Raw genomic sequence first — 17,011 nt, forward strand, 5'->3', positions numbered from 1 at the left:
TCTCAGATTTAAAATTAACAATTGATCTAGATCAATTGCTGTTTGCGGAAGAGAGTTCCAAACTTCTATCGCCCTTTGTGTGTAGAAGTGTTTCCTAATTTCACTTCTGAAAGGTCTGGCTCTAATTTTTAGACTATGCCCCCTAGTCCTAGACTCCCCAACCAGCAGAAATAGTTTCTCTCTATCTACCCTATCTGTTCCCTCAATATCTTGAAATCTTCGATCAAATCAACCCTTAACCTATAAATTCCAGGGAATACAACCCTAGTTTGTGTAATCTCTCCTCGTAACTTAACCCCTGGAATCCGGGTATCATTCAGGTAAACCTACGATGCACTCCCCCATCCTGGCTACCAGCAACCAACCAACCATAGTACAGACTGGGCCACAGACCCGTCAACCTCCTACTACATATGGCTCAGTTACACTATCCAAACCCGAGCTCTTATCTTCAGTGGCACCAGGTGTTCTGTCAGACACTGACTGCGAGGAGGATACATTTAGTGTCACTGAAACATCAGAATGTATGCGACTTATTTTCTGCTTGTATTGCAGCTGTGGTGTCAGTGATACCTCACTGGTGTGGCATCACTCCTGCTCAAAGAAGCGATGGGCACCGCCACAATACATGGGTTTTAGCCGTGACTGAGGCCAGGGTTACCTCAGCCACGAGTATAAACACAGATGTCAGTAACAGAAGACCAGCAAAGAAACATGATCGCCAAAATAAAATGGCTCCACCACCCCAATATTAGCAGAAAAGCAGTTTGGCTCGCAAAAGCCAACACCAATACGACCAGCCATTGAGGAAGGCACCAGGAATAGTCACAAACACCCACTTTAAAACAACTGTGCAAGTGAGAATTTCCAGACGCTTAGAATCATAGAATGATACAACACAGAAGGAAGCCATTCGGCCCATCATGCCTGTGCCAGCTCTTTGAAAGAGCGATCCAATTAGACCAACTCCTCTGCTTGCCGAGAAATATTATAATTTCCACAGCAACAGGAACAGTGTCAGCTGTGGCTCACTGGGTAGCACTCTCGCCTCTGAGTCAGAAGGTTGTGGGTTCAAGTCCCACTCCAGAGACTTGAGCCCATAATCCAGGCTGACACTCCAGCACAGTGCTGAGGGAGTGCTGCACTGTCGGAGGTGTCGTCTTTTGTCTTTTGGTTGAGGCATTAAACCAAGGCCCCATCTGCCCTCTCAGGTGGACATAAAAGATCACAAGGCACCATTTTGAAGATGATCAGGGCAGTTCTCCCCGGTGTCCTGGCCGATATTTATCCCTCAACCAAGATCTAAAAACAGATCATCTGCTCATCCTCACATTGCTGTTTGTGGGAGCTTGCTGTGCAAAGTGGCTGCCGTGCGTTCCTACATTACAACAGTGACTACATTTCAAAAGTACTTCATTGGCTGTGAAGCGCTTTGGGACATCCTGAGGTGGTGAGAGACGCTATAGAAATGCAAGTCTATCTTTTCGTGACTAACTTGCTACCTTTGAGGTAACATTGAAAAACATTTCTGGCATGTTACATTCTATAAAAAAAGGCGCTGCATCAAAATATAACGGCCGGGGCTTTCTGTCTTGGCCAAGTGGAAAAATCCTGCCCAATATTTCCAGTCAATCGTCCCCTGTATCGTTCTCATTCTAGCCTCGAGGCACACTTACAGGACACACACAGGAGCACAGAATCAGCAGGACAAGGACTCTATCCATTAGGAAATTAACTGTGTCTTATTACAGCCCTGATAGTTCAGTTGGTAAGCGCACTGTTAAATAAAGAACTCAACGACGGTGGTATTTAGCTGACCGCAGCCACGTGCTACAATTGCAGTCTAGGATATGGATAGGGAGGGAAAAAAACCCAAATCAGCCAGGGTTCCGGCTCCTCATCACCATGCAGTAACCACTGGAATTCTGAAGAGCATTTGGTTGTGACACCCACTGTAGCTGAATAGCCCGTTGGTACCCACCATCTAGGCACAGACATGATCATAAAAAGGATATATAGAGGCACTGGAGACGGTGCAAAAAAGATTTACGGGGATGATATCAGAACTAAGAGGTTATAACTGTCAGGAATGGTTCAACAGGCTGGGGCTCTTTTCTCTAGAAACGAGAAGTGACCTAATAGACGTTATTAAAATCATGATAGGGTAGACGTAGAGAAGATACGTCCACTTGTGGAGGAGTCCAAAGCTAGAGTGCCATAAATATAAGATAGTCACCAATAAATCCAATAGGGAATTCAGAAGAAACGTCTTTAGCCAGAGAGTGTTTAAGACGTAGAACTCGCTACCACATGGGATGGTTGAGAATAGTGTAGATGCAATTAAAGGGAAGCTAGATAAGTACATGAAGGAGAAAGAAACAGAAGGGCCTGTTGAGGGCGAGATGAAGAAGGGTGGGAGGAGGCTGGTGTGGATGCTATGTACATGCTATGTAATTCCATGTAACAATTGTCAGGTGTACAAGGCATCAGAGGGCTGCCAGTACCCCAGCATAGACATAGCAAAGTAGGAGAGAAATGGGGGGGGAGAGTGGGAGAATGAAAACACAAGCAAGGGCGGGGGGGGGGGGGGGAGGGGGGAATAAAATCATCAGGTATTGTTAAAAGTTAAATCTTTGGGGTTCAGATGTTGTTAAGCCAGTGAAAAGCTTCATTGCTGCAGTGACGCTGAACCCTCCCGTGTCTGTGCTACAGGCCTCTTAACACTCCCGGCCATCTGGTAGTCTGTACGAAGTGAATAGGAAATGGTTTGGCATTTTGGAATTCAAAGATAATAAATGGTCTCAGATACAAGCTTCAAGAGAATAAACAGGTTTCCCTGCAGATGGTGGGACAAGGCAGTCATTAATCTCCAGAGAGTCACATCTTCCAGCAGATACTTTGAAAAAAATACTCCCTTTGTATATTCTCAAGTCACTTTCCTCCACTCCTTTTCTGCCTCGCCCCTCCTTGCTGTGTCACGCATTCATCATTCTTTCCAGCAGCGAGCAAGTAGCTAGATCCCGCCACCACCCGCCGCCCCCCACCCCCTACCATGCCAATAACTCATCGAGCGTTGGGTCACAAATACATGCCAGCCGGCCGGCTCAGGCACCAAACGCACTCCCCAGGAAGGACGCCGGTTGATGCCCCCCACTCGGTGCCAAGTCAGCGGAACTCAGCTCGGACAGCGTTGTGACTTGAGGGGGGAAAAGCCAAGGTTCTCCGTCCTCGTTACCATCCAGGTGATCTACGCTGCAAAGGTCACACATGTGGGGGGGGAAGAACAGATGAAAATACAATCACTCCCACCCCCCCCCCCCCACTCCCTGCAGAGTTTAGTATGCATTCGCCACTCACTCTCTAGTTTTACATAGGAAGAATGACCCATGCTCCATTTTTCATGTGCAAGTATCTGAGATCCGAGGGAGTTTCACAGCTGACCCATTCCACAGCTGCGCTAACTTTTCCACGAAACACATTGTAGCCCTGGTCGAGATCTGTTGACTCATTACAGGCTGGGAATTGAACCAGGGACACCTGGCCACGCACAGTGCCGAGTCACCATTCTCAAACTGTCCCGAGTCCACACTCTCAGTGGTGCGAATCCAGCTTAGATATGGCAATATTTAGCCAGGTGGATGCTCCAACTGAGCCAACCTGCCTCCAGTAGTTTAGCTAAAAGTAGACAATTCGACATTGCAAGGTGCTGCGTTGGCTCCAGTGCCTCAGAAACCGTTACCCTCGTCAATCATCCATGACCTCGCTTCTCCCTATCTCGGTAACCTCCTCCAGCCCCACAATCCTCAGAGAACTCAGCGTCGCTCCTATGCTGGCCTCTTGTCCATCCCCTGCTTCCTTCGCCCCACCATTACTGGTCGCGCCTTCAGCCATCGAGGATCTAAACTCTGGAATCCCCTGCGTAAACCTCTGCGCCTCTATACCCCTCACTCCTCCTTTAAGACGCTCCTTAAAACCTACCTCAAGCTTTTGGTCACCTGTCCTAATGTCTCCATCTTTGGCCTGGTGCCAATTTCAGTCATTATGCGCCTGTGAAGCACCTTGGGTCGTTTTACTATGTTAAAGGATCTATATAAATGCAAGTAGTTGTTGTTATTACATCACGTGCACACTGAAACCGGTCTATCCAAGAATTGGAGCACGTCTAACACTCTTGGACTTTCTTGGACTTGCACTGAATCAGATATTAAGCGAGTTTCAGTCAAGTGCTAATAATTTCTCCAAAACACAGTGCAACTGCAACAATAAGGACCCACACATGGAACAGATAATCCCCGTAAGGCAATGTACGAGGATAACGAAACAATGTAAAGAGGCCTGTATGTGCTCTCCCGATGGTTTGCGAAGTTTATGCAGTGAACAGCCGAACCACACAGCCCAAGAGAGTGCCCCAGGTTGAATCCCACATCGCAGCCAAGGCAACAGCAGGGTTACCACAATTGGCATCAACACCCCTGGATTAGAGAGTGGAAAACTGGGTAGAGTTCCCAATCCCGATCGCAAGTGTGGACACTGGCCGAGGTCAGGGTCGGGGCTCGGTTGTGACGGGGTTCTGTGCTCAAATCGCTTGGTAACACTTGACATGAATCTTGGCATTCATGTGGAAATGACACTGGGCGGCCTGCTGGTGGCGCTGTCCAGGGAGAGTATAAATACTCGGGCATGGGCCCAGCTTGTGCAGGACATTCTTTAACAGGAACTAGTGAAGGACACAACTAGATCTCCATGTTGAAAAACAGTTGATTAAAGTCTTGTTTAATACTCAGACCAAGTGCCTAGTAGTTTTCTTACGTCAACACTCGTAGTCAAGTTGGAAGTACAGTATAGACCACTTGTTCAAGAGACTGGAGGGTGCCTGTGGAACCTACACCAGCAAGGAGTCAAATCTTCACGGGATGAGGGGAGGGGAGGGGGGGGTAGAGGCGGGGAAAGAGGAGAAACTGGAAAGAAAAGGAAAAAAGAACTTTCAAGTGTTGAATTATTAGGCCGACTTACCACTTTGTTGAAATGGTACTTGCAGTAACCACAGTACTTCACGTTGTCGATTTCGGAGCCTTGTTCCTCACACAGCAGGCCAGCCATCTGAGCACTGAGAAAAGCACCGACAAGTCAGTTATAGAACCAACTCGCGCCCACGTCAAACCTCGAGACATCCCCAGGGGCCAAGCTGGCTTCACAGCGGCTCTCTGGCCAGTGTGCAAGGGTCGTGACCCCGCACTGCTAGCTGCGGAACATTCCTCGAAAGGAACGCCCCCGAGCAAGGGAGGAAGACAGACCCTTCTTCAGCGGTAAAATTAAGAAGAAATTTCGCGCAAGATCAATTATTTTCTTTTATGTAAAAACTTATAGTACCTTGAACAACAATGCACCCCCTCCCCACAATAGCAACTTAACATTTATCGACTGCCTTTAATGTACTAGAACGTCCAGAGGCGCTTCAAAGTTCGATAACCCCTTCCTTCCTTCCTTCATGTCCCAAGAGGGTGAATTACGGACCCTGAGCAGGAACGGAGGGAGGAATTAGGGCGACTGACTGAAGGCAAGGTCAGAGGTAGGTTTGGAAGAAGGATGGAGAAGTAATGGAAGGGAATGAAATCTTAAGAAAGAAAGAAGACTTGCATTTATATAGCACCTTTCACGACCACCAGATGTCTCAAATCGCTTTACAGCCAATGAAGTACTTTTGAAGTGGAGTCACTGTTGTAATGCGGGAAACGCGGCAGCCAATTTGCGCACAGCAAGCTCCCACAAACAGCAATGTGATAATGACCAGATAATCTGTTTTTGAGATGTTGATTGAGGGATAAATATTGGCCAGGACACCGGGGATAACTCCCCTGCTCTTCTTCGAAATAGTGCCATGGAATCTTTTACATCCACCGAGAGAGCAGACGGGACCTCGGTTTAATATCTCATCCGAAAGATGGCACCTCCGACAGTGCAGCACTCCCTCGGCACTGCACTGGGAGTGTCAGCCTAGCTTTATGTGCTCAAGTCCCTGGAGTGGGGACTTACACCCACAAAATTCTGACTCAGGCGAGGGTGCTGCCCACTGAGCTACAGCTGACACTGGTGGAGGGTAGGAGGTGGAGGGAAGGGGAGGGGTGACCGGGGGTGTGGGCGGAGAAACCCCGACACAGAAGGCCAGTGACCCAAGCCGCTGGAGGTTGGAGATAACACATGGTTAGCATGAACCTACCAGAAAGCCCAGAGGGACTCTATTGCACAAAGACACAACAGTAGTCGGATCGACTGATCGATACAGACAGGCAGATATTGCTTTGCCAATTTAACAATACTGTTCCTTTAATTAGCAAGCTTTGCTCTGAATATAATTGTCATGGGATGTTTATCTACCTTAAAGGCGCTATACAAATGCATGTTGTTGTTGAATCTGGTAAAGTAGTTGCTGACAAATTTATGGACTATCATTTCTGATATGTGCATATGCTAACACTTTGATTACTGACAGCCAAAGGCAAAACATTTCTGTCGCAGTTCCAAAACAGAAAGCCTATTTGACAAACTGTGACAGTAAGATTCAGCCAATGATTGCACAGAGTGTGGTTTTCCACACGCGCCAATCCAGACCATCTGATTAACCACCATAATTCACTACAAGTCATGTTACAGTTGTACTGCGCTCAGTCACTCTTCATGTACTTTTGTGGGATGACATTCAATCATTACTTCATTTTATTTTTTGCGCGTGCGATCGAGTTGATAGCGAGAGGGGCGATTTTAGTTTTTTAAAAACTTCACCAGCCCGGGGCTCTTCTGGCCCTCAATCCAGCTGGCCTGTCGAGGTAGAAACGACGGCTCCCCCCCCGTTCAAGCCTCTGGTTCAAATAGCAGAGCGGGGCCCCCCGATAACGTCATCAGAGCCCAATCTGCATATTTAAACACAGGACCCCGGCCAGCTTGCGGACGCTTGTTCTTGCCATCAATTGCAGGCGGGCAGATCAGGGCGTGAAAGGTGTGGGTATGTCCACCCACATTGTTTTAACTTCCCCACTACCCCCACCCCCAAACTAGTTTGTGCCAGGCAAGGAGGGAGTTAAAATGGGGGCCCAGCTCCCAAAGGGAAAAAGGTGAGTGTCTAACTCACTGTACCACTGAGGTACCATGAATCCTACAATTTTAAGAATTATCATACAATTACGTAGAATATACAGCACAGAAACAGGCCATTCAACCCAACTAGTCTGTGCTGGTGTTTATGCTCCACCCGAGTCTCCTCCCATTCCAACTACCTCATCTCAGCATTTCAGCATATCTTTCTATTCCCTTTACTCTCATGTACTCGTCTATTTCCTTTTGAAAGCATATAAGCTATCTGCCTCAACCACTTCCTGTGGTAGCAAGTTCCATATTCTAACCACTCTCTGTGTAAAGAAATTACTCCTTAAATCACTATTGGATTTATTAGCAACTATCCTGTATTTATGGCCCCTTTAGTTTTGGATTCTCCCACAAGTGGAAACACTCTCTCCACATCTACCCCGTGTGGCTCTGTATGTTTCCTTAGATTTAATGTATTCTCATCTCTAGCTCTTCATCTGTGCCTCGTGTGGAATTCAACCCCAGTTTCAGTCATCGCCTTCAAGGAGAAGGGGTGTAAATTGGGCTTCTTGGGGTTGAAACATAGAAGATAGGAGCGGGAGTCGGCCATTCGGCCCCTCGAGCCTGTTCCACCATTTAATGAGATCATGGCTGATCATCCAAATTCCGTACCCTGTCCCTGCCTTCTCCCCATATCCCTTGATCCCTTTAGCCTTAAGAAATATATCCAACTCCTTCTTGAATATATTTAATGAATTGGCCTCAACTGCCTTCTGTGGTAGAGAATTCCACAGGTTCACCACTCTCTGGGTGAAGAAATTCCTCCTCATCCCTGTCCTAAATGGCTTACCCCTTATCCTTAGACTGTGACCCCTGGTTCTGGACTCCCCCGCCATCGGGAACATCCTTCCTGCATCTAGTCTGTCTAGTCCTGTCAGAATTTTATAAGTTTCAATGAGATCCCCTCTCATTCTTCTAAATTCCAGTGAATACAAGCCCAATCGACCCAAAAAGGTTCGAGTGATTTTTCTCAAAAATATTCTCACCAAGTGACGTGGAACGCTTGACGACATCCGTGTCGGTTGCAGGTCATGCAGGCCCCCGTGGCCGCTTTGCTCTCCCGACCTTGTTCTTCGCAGAGATAACAGGTCTACAACCGGAAAAAAGAGGGAAAAAAACCCAACAGCTGTTAATTTACACTTCAATCCTCAGCGCCTTTCCGTCATCACACCGCGAATGCCATTTCCAGTCACGCTGTCGGTTCCTGACCGGGTAGCTTTTGTTGCGCCCGGCAGCTGCTCATGCACAACGCTCGGTATAACCATCATCCAAGAATGGCAACAGCACGGAACTGTGCTTAATTCAGGCGCTAAATTAGCAATTGAAGTCGGAGAGGCCACAGGACCGCGGGGAATGAAAGAAGTGTCGCACTTTATCAGCTGCCTTTCAACAACAACTTGTATTTACACAGCGCCTTTAACACAGCAAAACGTCCCAAGGCGCTTCACAGGAGCGATTATCAAACAAAATTTGACACACGAGATGATGTTAGGAATGCTGACCAAAAGAACGAACACTTAATAGGACAGTTCAATGGATGAGTCAGCACTTTCAAGAAAAGATGGGAGAAATTTGAAGGAGTACCACACCTGGAGCACTGTGAGCAGTTCTGGGCACCACACCTTAGGAAGGATATATTGGCCTTGGAGGGAGTGCAGCGTAGGTTTACCAGAATGATACCCGGACTTCAAGGGTTAAGTTACGAGGAGAGATTACACAAATGAGGATTGTGTTCTTTAGAATTTAGACGGTTAAGGGGTGATCTGATTGAAGTTTGCAAGATATTAAGGGGAACAGATAGGGTTGATCGAGAGAAACTATTTCCGCTGGTTGGGGAGTCTAGGACTAGGGGGCAGAGTCTAAAAATTAGAGCCAGACCTTTCAGGAGTGAAGTTAGGAAATACTTCTACACACAAAGGGTGGTAGAACATAAGAACATAAGAAATAAGAGCAGGAATAGGCCACTTGGCCCCTCGAGCCTGCTCCGCCATTCAATAAGATCATGGCTGATCTTGGGCTCAAAGCCACTTCCCAGCCCGTTCCCCATAACCCTTGCAAAAATGTGTCTATCTCCACTTTAAATGTATTTAATGACCCAGCCTCCACGACTCTCTGGGGCAGAGAATTCCACAGATTTACGACCCTCTGAGAGAAGAAGTTCCTCCTCATCTCAGTTCTAAAAGGGCGACCCTTTATTCGGAGACTGTGCCCCCGAGTTCTAGATTTCCCCATGAGGGGAAACATCCTTTCTGCATCTACCCTGTCGAGCCGGTAGAAGTTTGGAACGCTCTTCCACAAACGGCAATTGATGCTCGATCAATTGTTCATTTTAAATCTGAGATTGATAGATGTGTGTTAACCAAAGGGGTTAAGGGATATGGGCCAAAGGCGGGTAGATGGAGTTAGAGCGCAGATCGGCGGAACAGGCTCGAGGGGCTGAATGGCCTCCTCTTGTTCCCAAATTCCTATGAGGCAAAAATTGAAAAAGTCTACCAGAACTCAGAGGGTTAATAGAATGTGTTGTGTTGGATAACGTAACAGCTGTCTGAATCATTCTGTAAAAGATTTCAGTGGTTTTAAATTCATTATGATGCAAAACCAAGGTAACCAGTTCGACTGCTTTTGGCCGATTAATCACCTTTGTGAGCCGGCCCTTTCACTATGTTCATGTTCATCATCATCAAGAACAACTTGTGTTTACATAGTGCCTTTATCGTAGTAAAAACATCCCAAGGTGCTTCACAGGAGTGTCATCAAACAAAAATTGACACCGAGCCACATAAGGAGATATTAGGACAGGTAACCAAAAGCTTGGTTAGAGAGGTAGGTTTTAAGCAGCATCTTAAAAGGAGAGAGGGGTAGAGGGGTTTAGGGAGGGAATTCCACAGCTTAGTGTAACATCCCCACCGACTCCTGGGAATCCCTGGCCCAAGACCGCACAAAGTGAAGGAGAAGCACCCGGGAAGGCGCCGAACACCTCGCGTCTCTTCGCCGGGAGCAAGCGGAAGTCAAGCGCAGGCAGCGCAAGGAGCGCACGTCAACCCAAGCACCCCACCCACCCGCCCCTTCAACCACCGTCTGCCCCACCTGTGACAGAGACTGTAGGTCCCACATTGGACTCATCAGTCACCCGAGAACTCATTTTTAATGTGGAAGCAAGTCATCCTCGGTTCCGAGGGACGGCCTAAGAAGGAGAGGGCCCAGGCACAGCCACCAATGGGAGTACTAAGTAGCTGAACCACACAGAAGGTCCCAGGTGTGATGGCTGGCCCCTGCAGTGCTAACTGATCCGAGTGAGGAGTCACAATGAGGAAACTACCATTAGTGCGAGGCCTCTTGGTTAGGGAAGGGAGCTCTGGCCAGAGTTACTGATCGCTATCCAAAGACCCCTGCTGGAAATGCATCAGGAAGGACAGGGTCAGGTTTGGCTGCACAGAACTGTTTCCAGTGGCAGAAGGGTCAGTAACCAGAGGACACAGATTTAAGGTATTTGGCAAAAGAACCAGAGTTGAAATGAGGAGACTTTTTTTTTTTTACACAGCGAGTTGTTGTGATCTGGAACGCGCTGCCTGAAAGGGCGGTGGAAGCAGATTCAATAGTAACTTTCAAAATGAAACTGGATAAATACTTGAAGGGGAAAAATTTGTCGGGCTATGGGGGAAAAGGGCAGGGACTAATTCAACAGCTCTCTCCAAGAGCTGGCACAGGCTCGATGGGCCGAATGGCCTCCTTCTGTGCTGGATGATTCCATGATTCTATAAATACCCTGCCGGCGATCAGCGTCAAGGCTCTCGCACGCAAACAGTGGCCACACAGACAAAGTAACGGAAGGTGTGACTGGTGCTGACGAATCCATACTTCAGAGAGCCAGCCCGTTCAAGTGAGGAGGGGAGAAAAATCTGACGTGAATAAAAAGAAATTAGTGTGGCGAGTGGCGGGGAAACAAATGCACAGAAAAAAAGGAGTTGAAGGTGAGTGACATTTTTAAATGCCACTGTTTTTAATTAATGGTTAAGGACTCTTATTCACAGGGTTACAGCAGATGGAAATCTTTTAAGAATGATCAAAATGGCATCATCCTGGCACAACAATACATAGAAACATAGAAACATAGAGATAGGAACAGGAGTAGGCCATTCGGCCCTTCGAGCCTGCTCCGCCATTCAATGAGATCATGGCTGATCTTCGTCTGAGATCATAGCTGATCTTACCAGTTCAGTACCCCGTCCCCGCCTTTTCTCCGTAACCCTTAATCCCCTTAGCCTTCAGAAATATATCCAATTCTCTCTTGAAAATATTTATTGAATTAGCCTTCGCAGCCCTCTGTGGCAGGGAATTCCACAGGCTCACCACTCTTTGAGTGAAGAAATTCTTCCTCATCTCTGTTTTAAATGATTTGCCCGCTATTTTTAGACTGTGGCCCCTGGTTCTGTGCTCCCCGGCCATTGGAAACATTCTCTCTGAATTCAGCCTGTCCAGGCCTGCCATAATTTTATATGTTTCGATGAGATCCCCTCTCAATCTTCTAAACTCCAGTGAGTACAAGCCCAAACTATTTAATCTCTCTTCGTAGGTCATTCCCGCCATTCCAGGTATCAGCCTGGTGAATCGCCGTTGCACTCTTTCCATGGCAAGAACATCCTTCAGCAGATGGGGCGACCAAAACTGTACACAATACTCCAGATGCGGTCTCACCAGCACCTTGTACAGCTGTAGTAAGGTATCCCTATTCCTATACTCGAACCCCCTTGATATGAAGGCCAACATACCATTTGCCTTCTTAATCGCCTGTTGCACCTGCATGCTCTCCTTCAGTGACTGGTGCACAAGAACACCCAGGTCCCTCTGCACTTCCCCATCTCCCAATCTATTGCCGTTTAGATAATAATCTACCCTCCTGTTTTTACCCCCAAAGTGGATAACCTCGCATTTATCCACATTATAGTGCATCTGCCACGTATCCGCCCATTCCCCCAACCTGTCCAAATCGCACTGTAGCCTCCTGACATCCTCATCAGAGCCCACCCCTCCTCCTAGTTTAGTGTCGTCAGCGAATTTGGAAATATTGCATCCAATTCCCTGATCCAGATCATTTATATATATTGTGAACAGCTGGGGTCCCAGGACAGATCCTTGCGGCACCCCGCTGGTCACTGCCTGCCACTCCGAAAACGAGCCGTTTATTCCAACTCTCTGTTTTCTATCCGCCAGCCAGTTCTCTATCCACGTTAATACTTTGCCCCCAATCCCATGAGCCTTAATTTTGCATGATAATCTTTTGTGTGGAACCTTATCGAAGGCTTTCTGGAAGTCAAGGTACACCACATCCACTGGCTCTCCCCCATCTATTTTACCAGTTACTTCCTCAAAAAATTCCAGCAGATTAGTCAAACACGATTTACCCTTTGTAAATCCATGTTGACTCTGTCCGATCCTTTCCCCATTTGTCAAGTGCTCCGCTATTTTATCCTTAATAATGGACTCTAGCATTCTGCCCACAACCGATGTAAGGCTTACTGGTCTATAATTCCCTGCTTTCTCTCTACCCCCCTTTTTAAATATTGGGGTAACATTAGCTACCCTCCAATCCACGGGTACTGTTCCCGAGTCAATGGAGTTCCGGAAGATGATCCTTAGAGCATCTGCTATCTCCAGGGCCACCTCCTTAAGTACCCTAGGATGTAGTTTATCAGGCCCCGGGGATTTGTCGGCCTTCAGTCCCCTCAACTTACCCAGCACCATATCCCTAGAGATACTAATTTCTGTCAGCTCCTCCCTCTCATTAGTCCCTATGTTTGCCGATATTCCTGGGAGGTTATTTGTGTCCTCCTTTGTGAATACAGAACCAAAGTATGAGTTTAATTGGTCTGCCATTTCCTTATTCTCCATTATATATTCTCCCGAATCGGACTGCAAGGGACCGACTTGGGATTTTACCAGTCTTTTCCTCCTGATATACCGATAAAAGCTTTTGCAGTCTGTCTTTATGTTTGCTGCAAGTTTACTTTCGTATTCTATTTTCCCCTTCCTGATTAATCCCTTTGTCCTCTTTTGCTGTATCTTGTACTGCCCCCAATCTTCCGGTCTGGTGCTTTTTTTTGCCAGTTGATATGCCCTTTTTTTTGATTTTATGCTGTCCCTAATTTCCCTCGTTATCCACGGTTGAGTCACCTTTTTAGGTTTATTTTTGTGCCAAACCGGTATAAACATGTTCTGGAATTCTTCCATTCTATCTTTGAATGCTTGCCATTGTCTATCCACTGTCAATCCCCCCAGAAACACCACCCAATCAATCTTACCCAATTCCCGTCTCATACCCTCGTAATTCCCTTTATTTAAGTTCTGGACCTTAGTCTCTGATTCAATTTCCTCACTCTCCATCTCGACTACAGAATTAGGTTGATTCGCCGAGGCTTCAACTTTCCTTCATTCAGCAGGCGCATGGGAACACCATCACCTCCAAGTTCCCCTCCAAGTCACACACCATCCTGACTTGGAAATATATCGGCCGTTCCTTCAACGTCGCTGGGTCAAAAATCCTGGAACTCCCTAACAGCACTGTGGGAGCACCTTCACCACACGGACTGCAGCGGTTCAAGGCAGCGGCTCACCACCACCTTCTCAAGGGGCAACTAGGGATGGGCAATAAATGCCGGCCTTGCCAGCGACGTCCACATCCAGCGAATGAATTAAAAAAAAGTGCACCACCACATCCCTCGGCACATGTAACAGGAGAACGCGGAGCCGTTACCTTGTTGAAGCGTTCATGGGGAACGTACTGCAGCACAATGGGCTCCATACTGATAACGTTGGCAAACTGCACCTCTGGTACGTAGAGAGCACAGACTACGTGGGCCCAACCTACAGACAGCAAACAGGAGAAAGAAAAGGCGGCATGAAGACATTTATTGAACTTACTTTGCCTCAAAGAAAAGAACAAAGCTTCATTTATATCGCGCCTTTCATGACCTCAGGATGTGCCAAAGTGCTCCACAGCCAATGAAGTACTTTCTGAAGTGTAGTCACTGCTGTAATGTAGGAAACATTCCAGATTTCCACTCCCCTTTGTGTGAAGAAGTGCTTCCTGACATCACCCCTGAGCGGCCTAGCTCTAATTTTAAGGCTACGCCCCCTTGTTCTGGACTCTCCCAGCAGAGGAAACAGTTTCTGTCTATCTAGCAATCAACTCCTTTAATCATCTTAAACACCTCAATTAGATCACCCCTTAATCTTCTATACTCAAGGGAATGCAAGCCCAGTCTATGCAATCAGATGTGATCCTCAAGTAATGGAAGGGCAGCGTACATAGTGGGCTGTGTTGATAATGCAGCTGTACTATAGCCACCACTGCAAGGCCTGCCAGTCTATGTATGACTATGCTCTTCCTCTCACTCCCCCCTCCCCCCACGGCGCGCCTTCCCCTCTCCTCCCCGCCCCTCTCTACTCTCTTCCCCCATCCCCCCCCTCTCCTCACTGCCTCCCGCCCCCTTTCTCCTCTCCCCCCTCGCCCCCCTCCTCCATCCCCCCACCCCTATCCCCGCCTTTCCCCTCTCTCCCCGTTGCCCCTCGCCTCCTCTCCTCCATTCCCCCTCTCCTCTCTCCCCGTTACCCCTCGCCCCCTCCCCTCTCCCCGTTCCCCTCGCCTCTCTCCCCTCGCCCCCTGCCTTTCCCTCTCTGCCTCCCCCTCTCTCCCCTGCTCCCCTCGCCCCCTGCCTTTCCCCTCTCTCCCCCCCACCCCCGCTCCCTGCCTTTCTCCCCTCTCTGCCTTCCCCCTCTCTCCCCTGCCTTTCCCCTTTCTCCCCCTGCTTCCTTCCTCCACCCCCACTTTTCTTATGGCACAGAGTCATGCTTGGATCCACAGGCCCTCCTCTACATGGGGAAAGTGGCCATTTGTCATGTGCGAGTTGAGGTAGTGAATGCTGGTGAGGCTACGCGACTGGGACAGGAGCCGGGTCTGCCTGCCCATTCCTCACAGTCAGCTCCCAATTCAATCACATCTCTGTGGGCAGTTGCCAAGTGAGGCCAGCCACTTCCTCAGAGGAAAAGGGAAAAAAAAAATATAGCTACAGGGCTAACTGTTACATTTTAAATGGAACCTGGGATAGGCATGCCTTCCTAATAACATTCCAAATAGAGCCGGAAAAGGAGAGAGGACAGCACTGAATCTCAGCTCGATCAAATCCCACGGCCTTCCAGCCATGAACGAAACTCCAGAGTGGGCCGTAAAATAGCTGTATCGTGAGAGTGGGCTATTGAGGCAAGTTACAGGAGTGAGGTTAATCATTCTCTTTTATCTTGGGGTGGAAGAGAAGAGATGGAGCGGGGGGAAAGAAAGAGAGGGGGGGGGAGAGAAAGAAGGGGGGGGAAGAAAGAGGGGGGGGAAGAAAGAGGGGGGGAAGAAAGAGGGGGGGGGAAAGAAGAGGGGGGGGGAAAGAAAGAGGGGGGGGGAAGAAAGAGGGGGGGGGAAGAAAGAGAGGGGGGGGGAAGAAAGAGGGGGGGGGAAGAAGAGGGGGGGAAGAAAGGGGGGGGAAGAAAGAGGGGGGGGGGGAAGAAAGAGGGGGGGGGGGGGAAGAAAGAGGGGGGGAAGAAAGAGGGGGGGGAAGAGGGGGGGGGAAGAAAGAGGGGGGGGAAGAAAGAGGGGGGGAAGAAAGAGAGGGGGGGAAGAAAGAGGAGGGGGGGGGAAGAAAGAGGAGGGGGGGGGAGAAGAAAGAGGGGGGTGGGGGAAGAAAGAGGGGGGGGGGGGGAAGAAAGAGGGGGGGGGGAAGAAAGAGGGGGGGGGGGAAGAAAGAGGGGGGGGGGGAAGAAAGAGGGGGGGGGGAAGAAAGAGGGGGGGGGGAAGAAAGAGGGGGGGGGGGAAGAAAGAGGGGGGGGAAGAAAGAGGGGGGGGAAGAAAGAGGGGGGGGGAAGAAAGAGGGGGGGAAGAAAGAGGGGGGGGGAGAAAGAGAGGGGGGGAAGAAAGAGGAGGGGGGGGGAAGAAAGGGGGGGGGGGAAGAAAGAGGGGGGGGGGGAAGAAAGAGGGGGGGGGGAAGAAAGAGGGGGGGGGGAAGAAAGAGGGGGGGGGGAAGAAAGAGGGGGGGGGAAGAAAGAGGGGGGGGGGAAGAAAGAGGGGGGGGAAGAAAGAGGGGGGGGGGAGAAAGAGGGGGGGGGAAGAAAGAAGGGGGGGGAAGAAAGAGGGGGGGGGGAGAAAGAGGGGGGGGAAGAAAGAGGGGGGGGAAGAAAGAGGGGGGGGAAGAAAGAGGGGGGGGAAGAAAGAGGGGGGGGAAGAAAGAGGGGGGGGAAGAAAGAGGGGGGGGGGGAAGAAAGAGGGGGGGGGGAAGAAAGAGGGGGGGAAGAAAGAGGGGGGGGGGGAAGAAAGAGGGGGGGGGAAGGAAGAGGGGGGGGAAAAAGAGGGGGGGGAAGAAAGAGGGGGGGGAAGAAAGAGGGGGGGGAAGAAAGAGGGGGGGGGAAGAAAGAGGGGGGGGAAGAAAGAGGGGGGGGGAAGAAAGAGGGGGGGGAAGAAAGAGGGGGGGGGAAGAAAGAGGGGGGGGGAAGAAAGAGGGGGGGGGAAGAAAGAGGGGGGGGGAAGAAAGAGGGGGGGGGAAGAAAGAGGGGGGGGGGAAGGAAAGAGGGTGGGGGGAAGAAAGAGGGGGGGGAAGAAAGAGGGGGGGAAGAAGAGGGGGGGGAAGAAAGAGGGGGGGAAGAAAGAGGGGGGGGAAGAAAGAGGGGGGAAGAAAGAGGGGGGGAAGAAAGAGGGGGGAAGAAAGAGGGGGGGAAGAAAGAGGGGGGGAAGAAAGAGGGGGGGGAAGAAAGAGGGGGGAAGAAAGAGGGGGGGGAAGAAAGAGGGGGGGAAGAAAGAGGGGGGGAGAAGAAAGAGGGGGGGGAAGAAAGAGGG

The 17,011-nt window shown here is 49.4% G+C and overlaps 1 protein-coding gene across 1 annotated transcript in view; it reads right to left on the reverse strand.

Moving 5' to 3' along the window:
- Positions 1–14,987, reverse strand: part of LOC147101031 (protein AF-10-like) — an 84,763-nt gene extending 69,776 nt beyond the window's left edge. Inside the window, exons 1-4 of the mRNA XM_085966012.1 lie at positions 14,966–14,987; positions 13,892–14,001; positions 8,127–8,230; positions 5,014–5,107 (exon numbers count right to left, since the gene is read on the reverse strand). Coding sequence (XP_085822138.1) covers positions 5,014–5,107; positions 8,127–8,230; positions 13,892–14,001; positions 14,966–14,987 — 330 coding nt within the window. The remainder of the gene's footprint in view (positions 1–5,013; positions 5,108–8,126; positions 8,231–13,891; positions 14,002–14,965) is intronic.
- Between the last annotated feature and the right edge of the window lie 2,024 nt (positions 14,988–17,011).

This window comes from Somniosus microcephalus, chromosome 24, assembly GCF_052327205.1.
Source record: "Somniosus microcephalus isolate GS21.2 chromosome 24, FLI_Smic_1.0, whole genome shotgun sequence".
Taxonomy (NCBI): domain Eukaryota; kingdom Metazoa; phylum Chordata; class Chondrichthyes; order Squaliformes; family Somniosidae; genus Somniosus; species Somniosus microcephalus.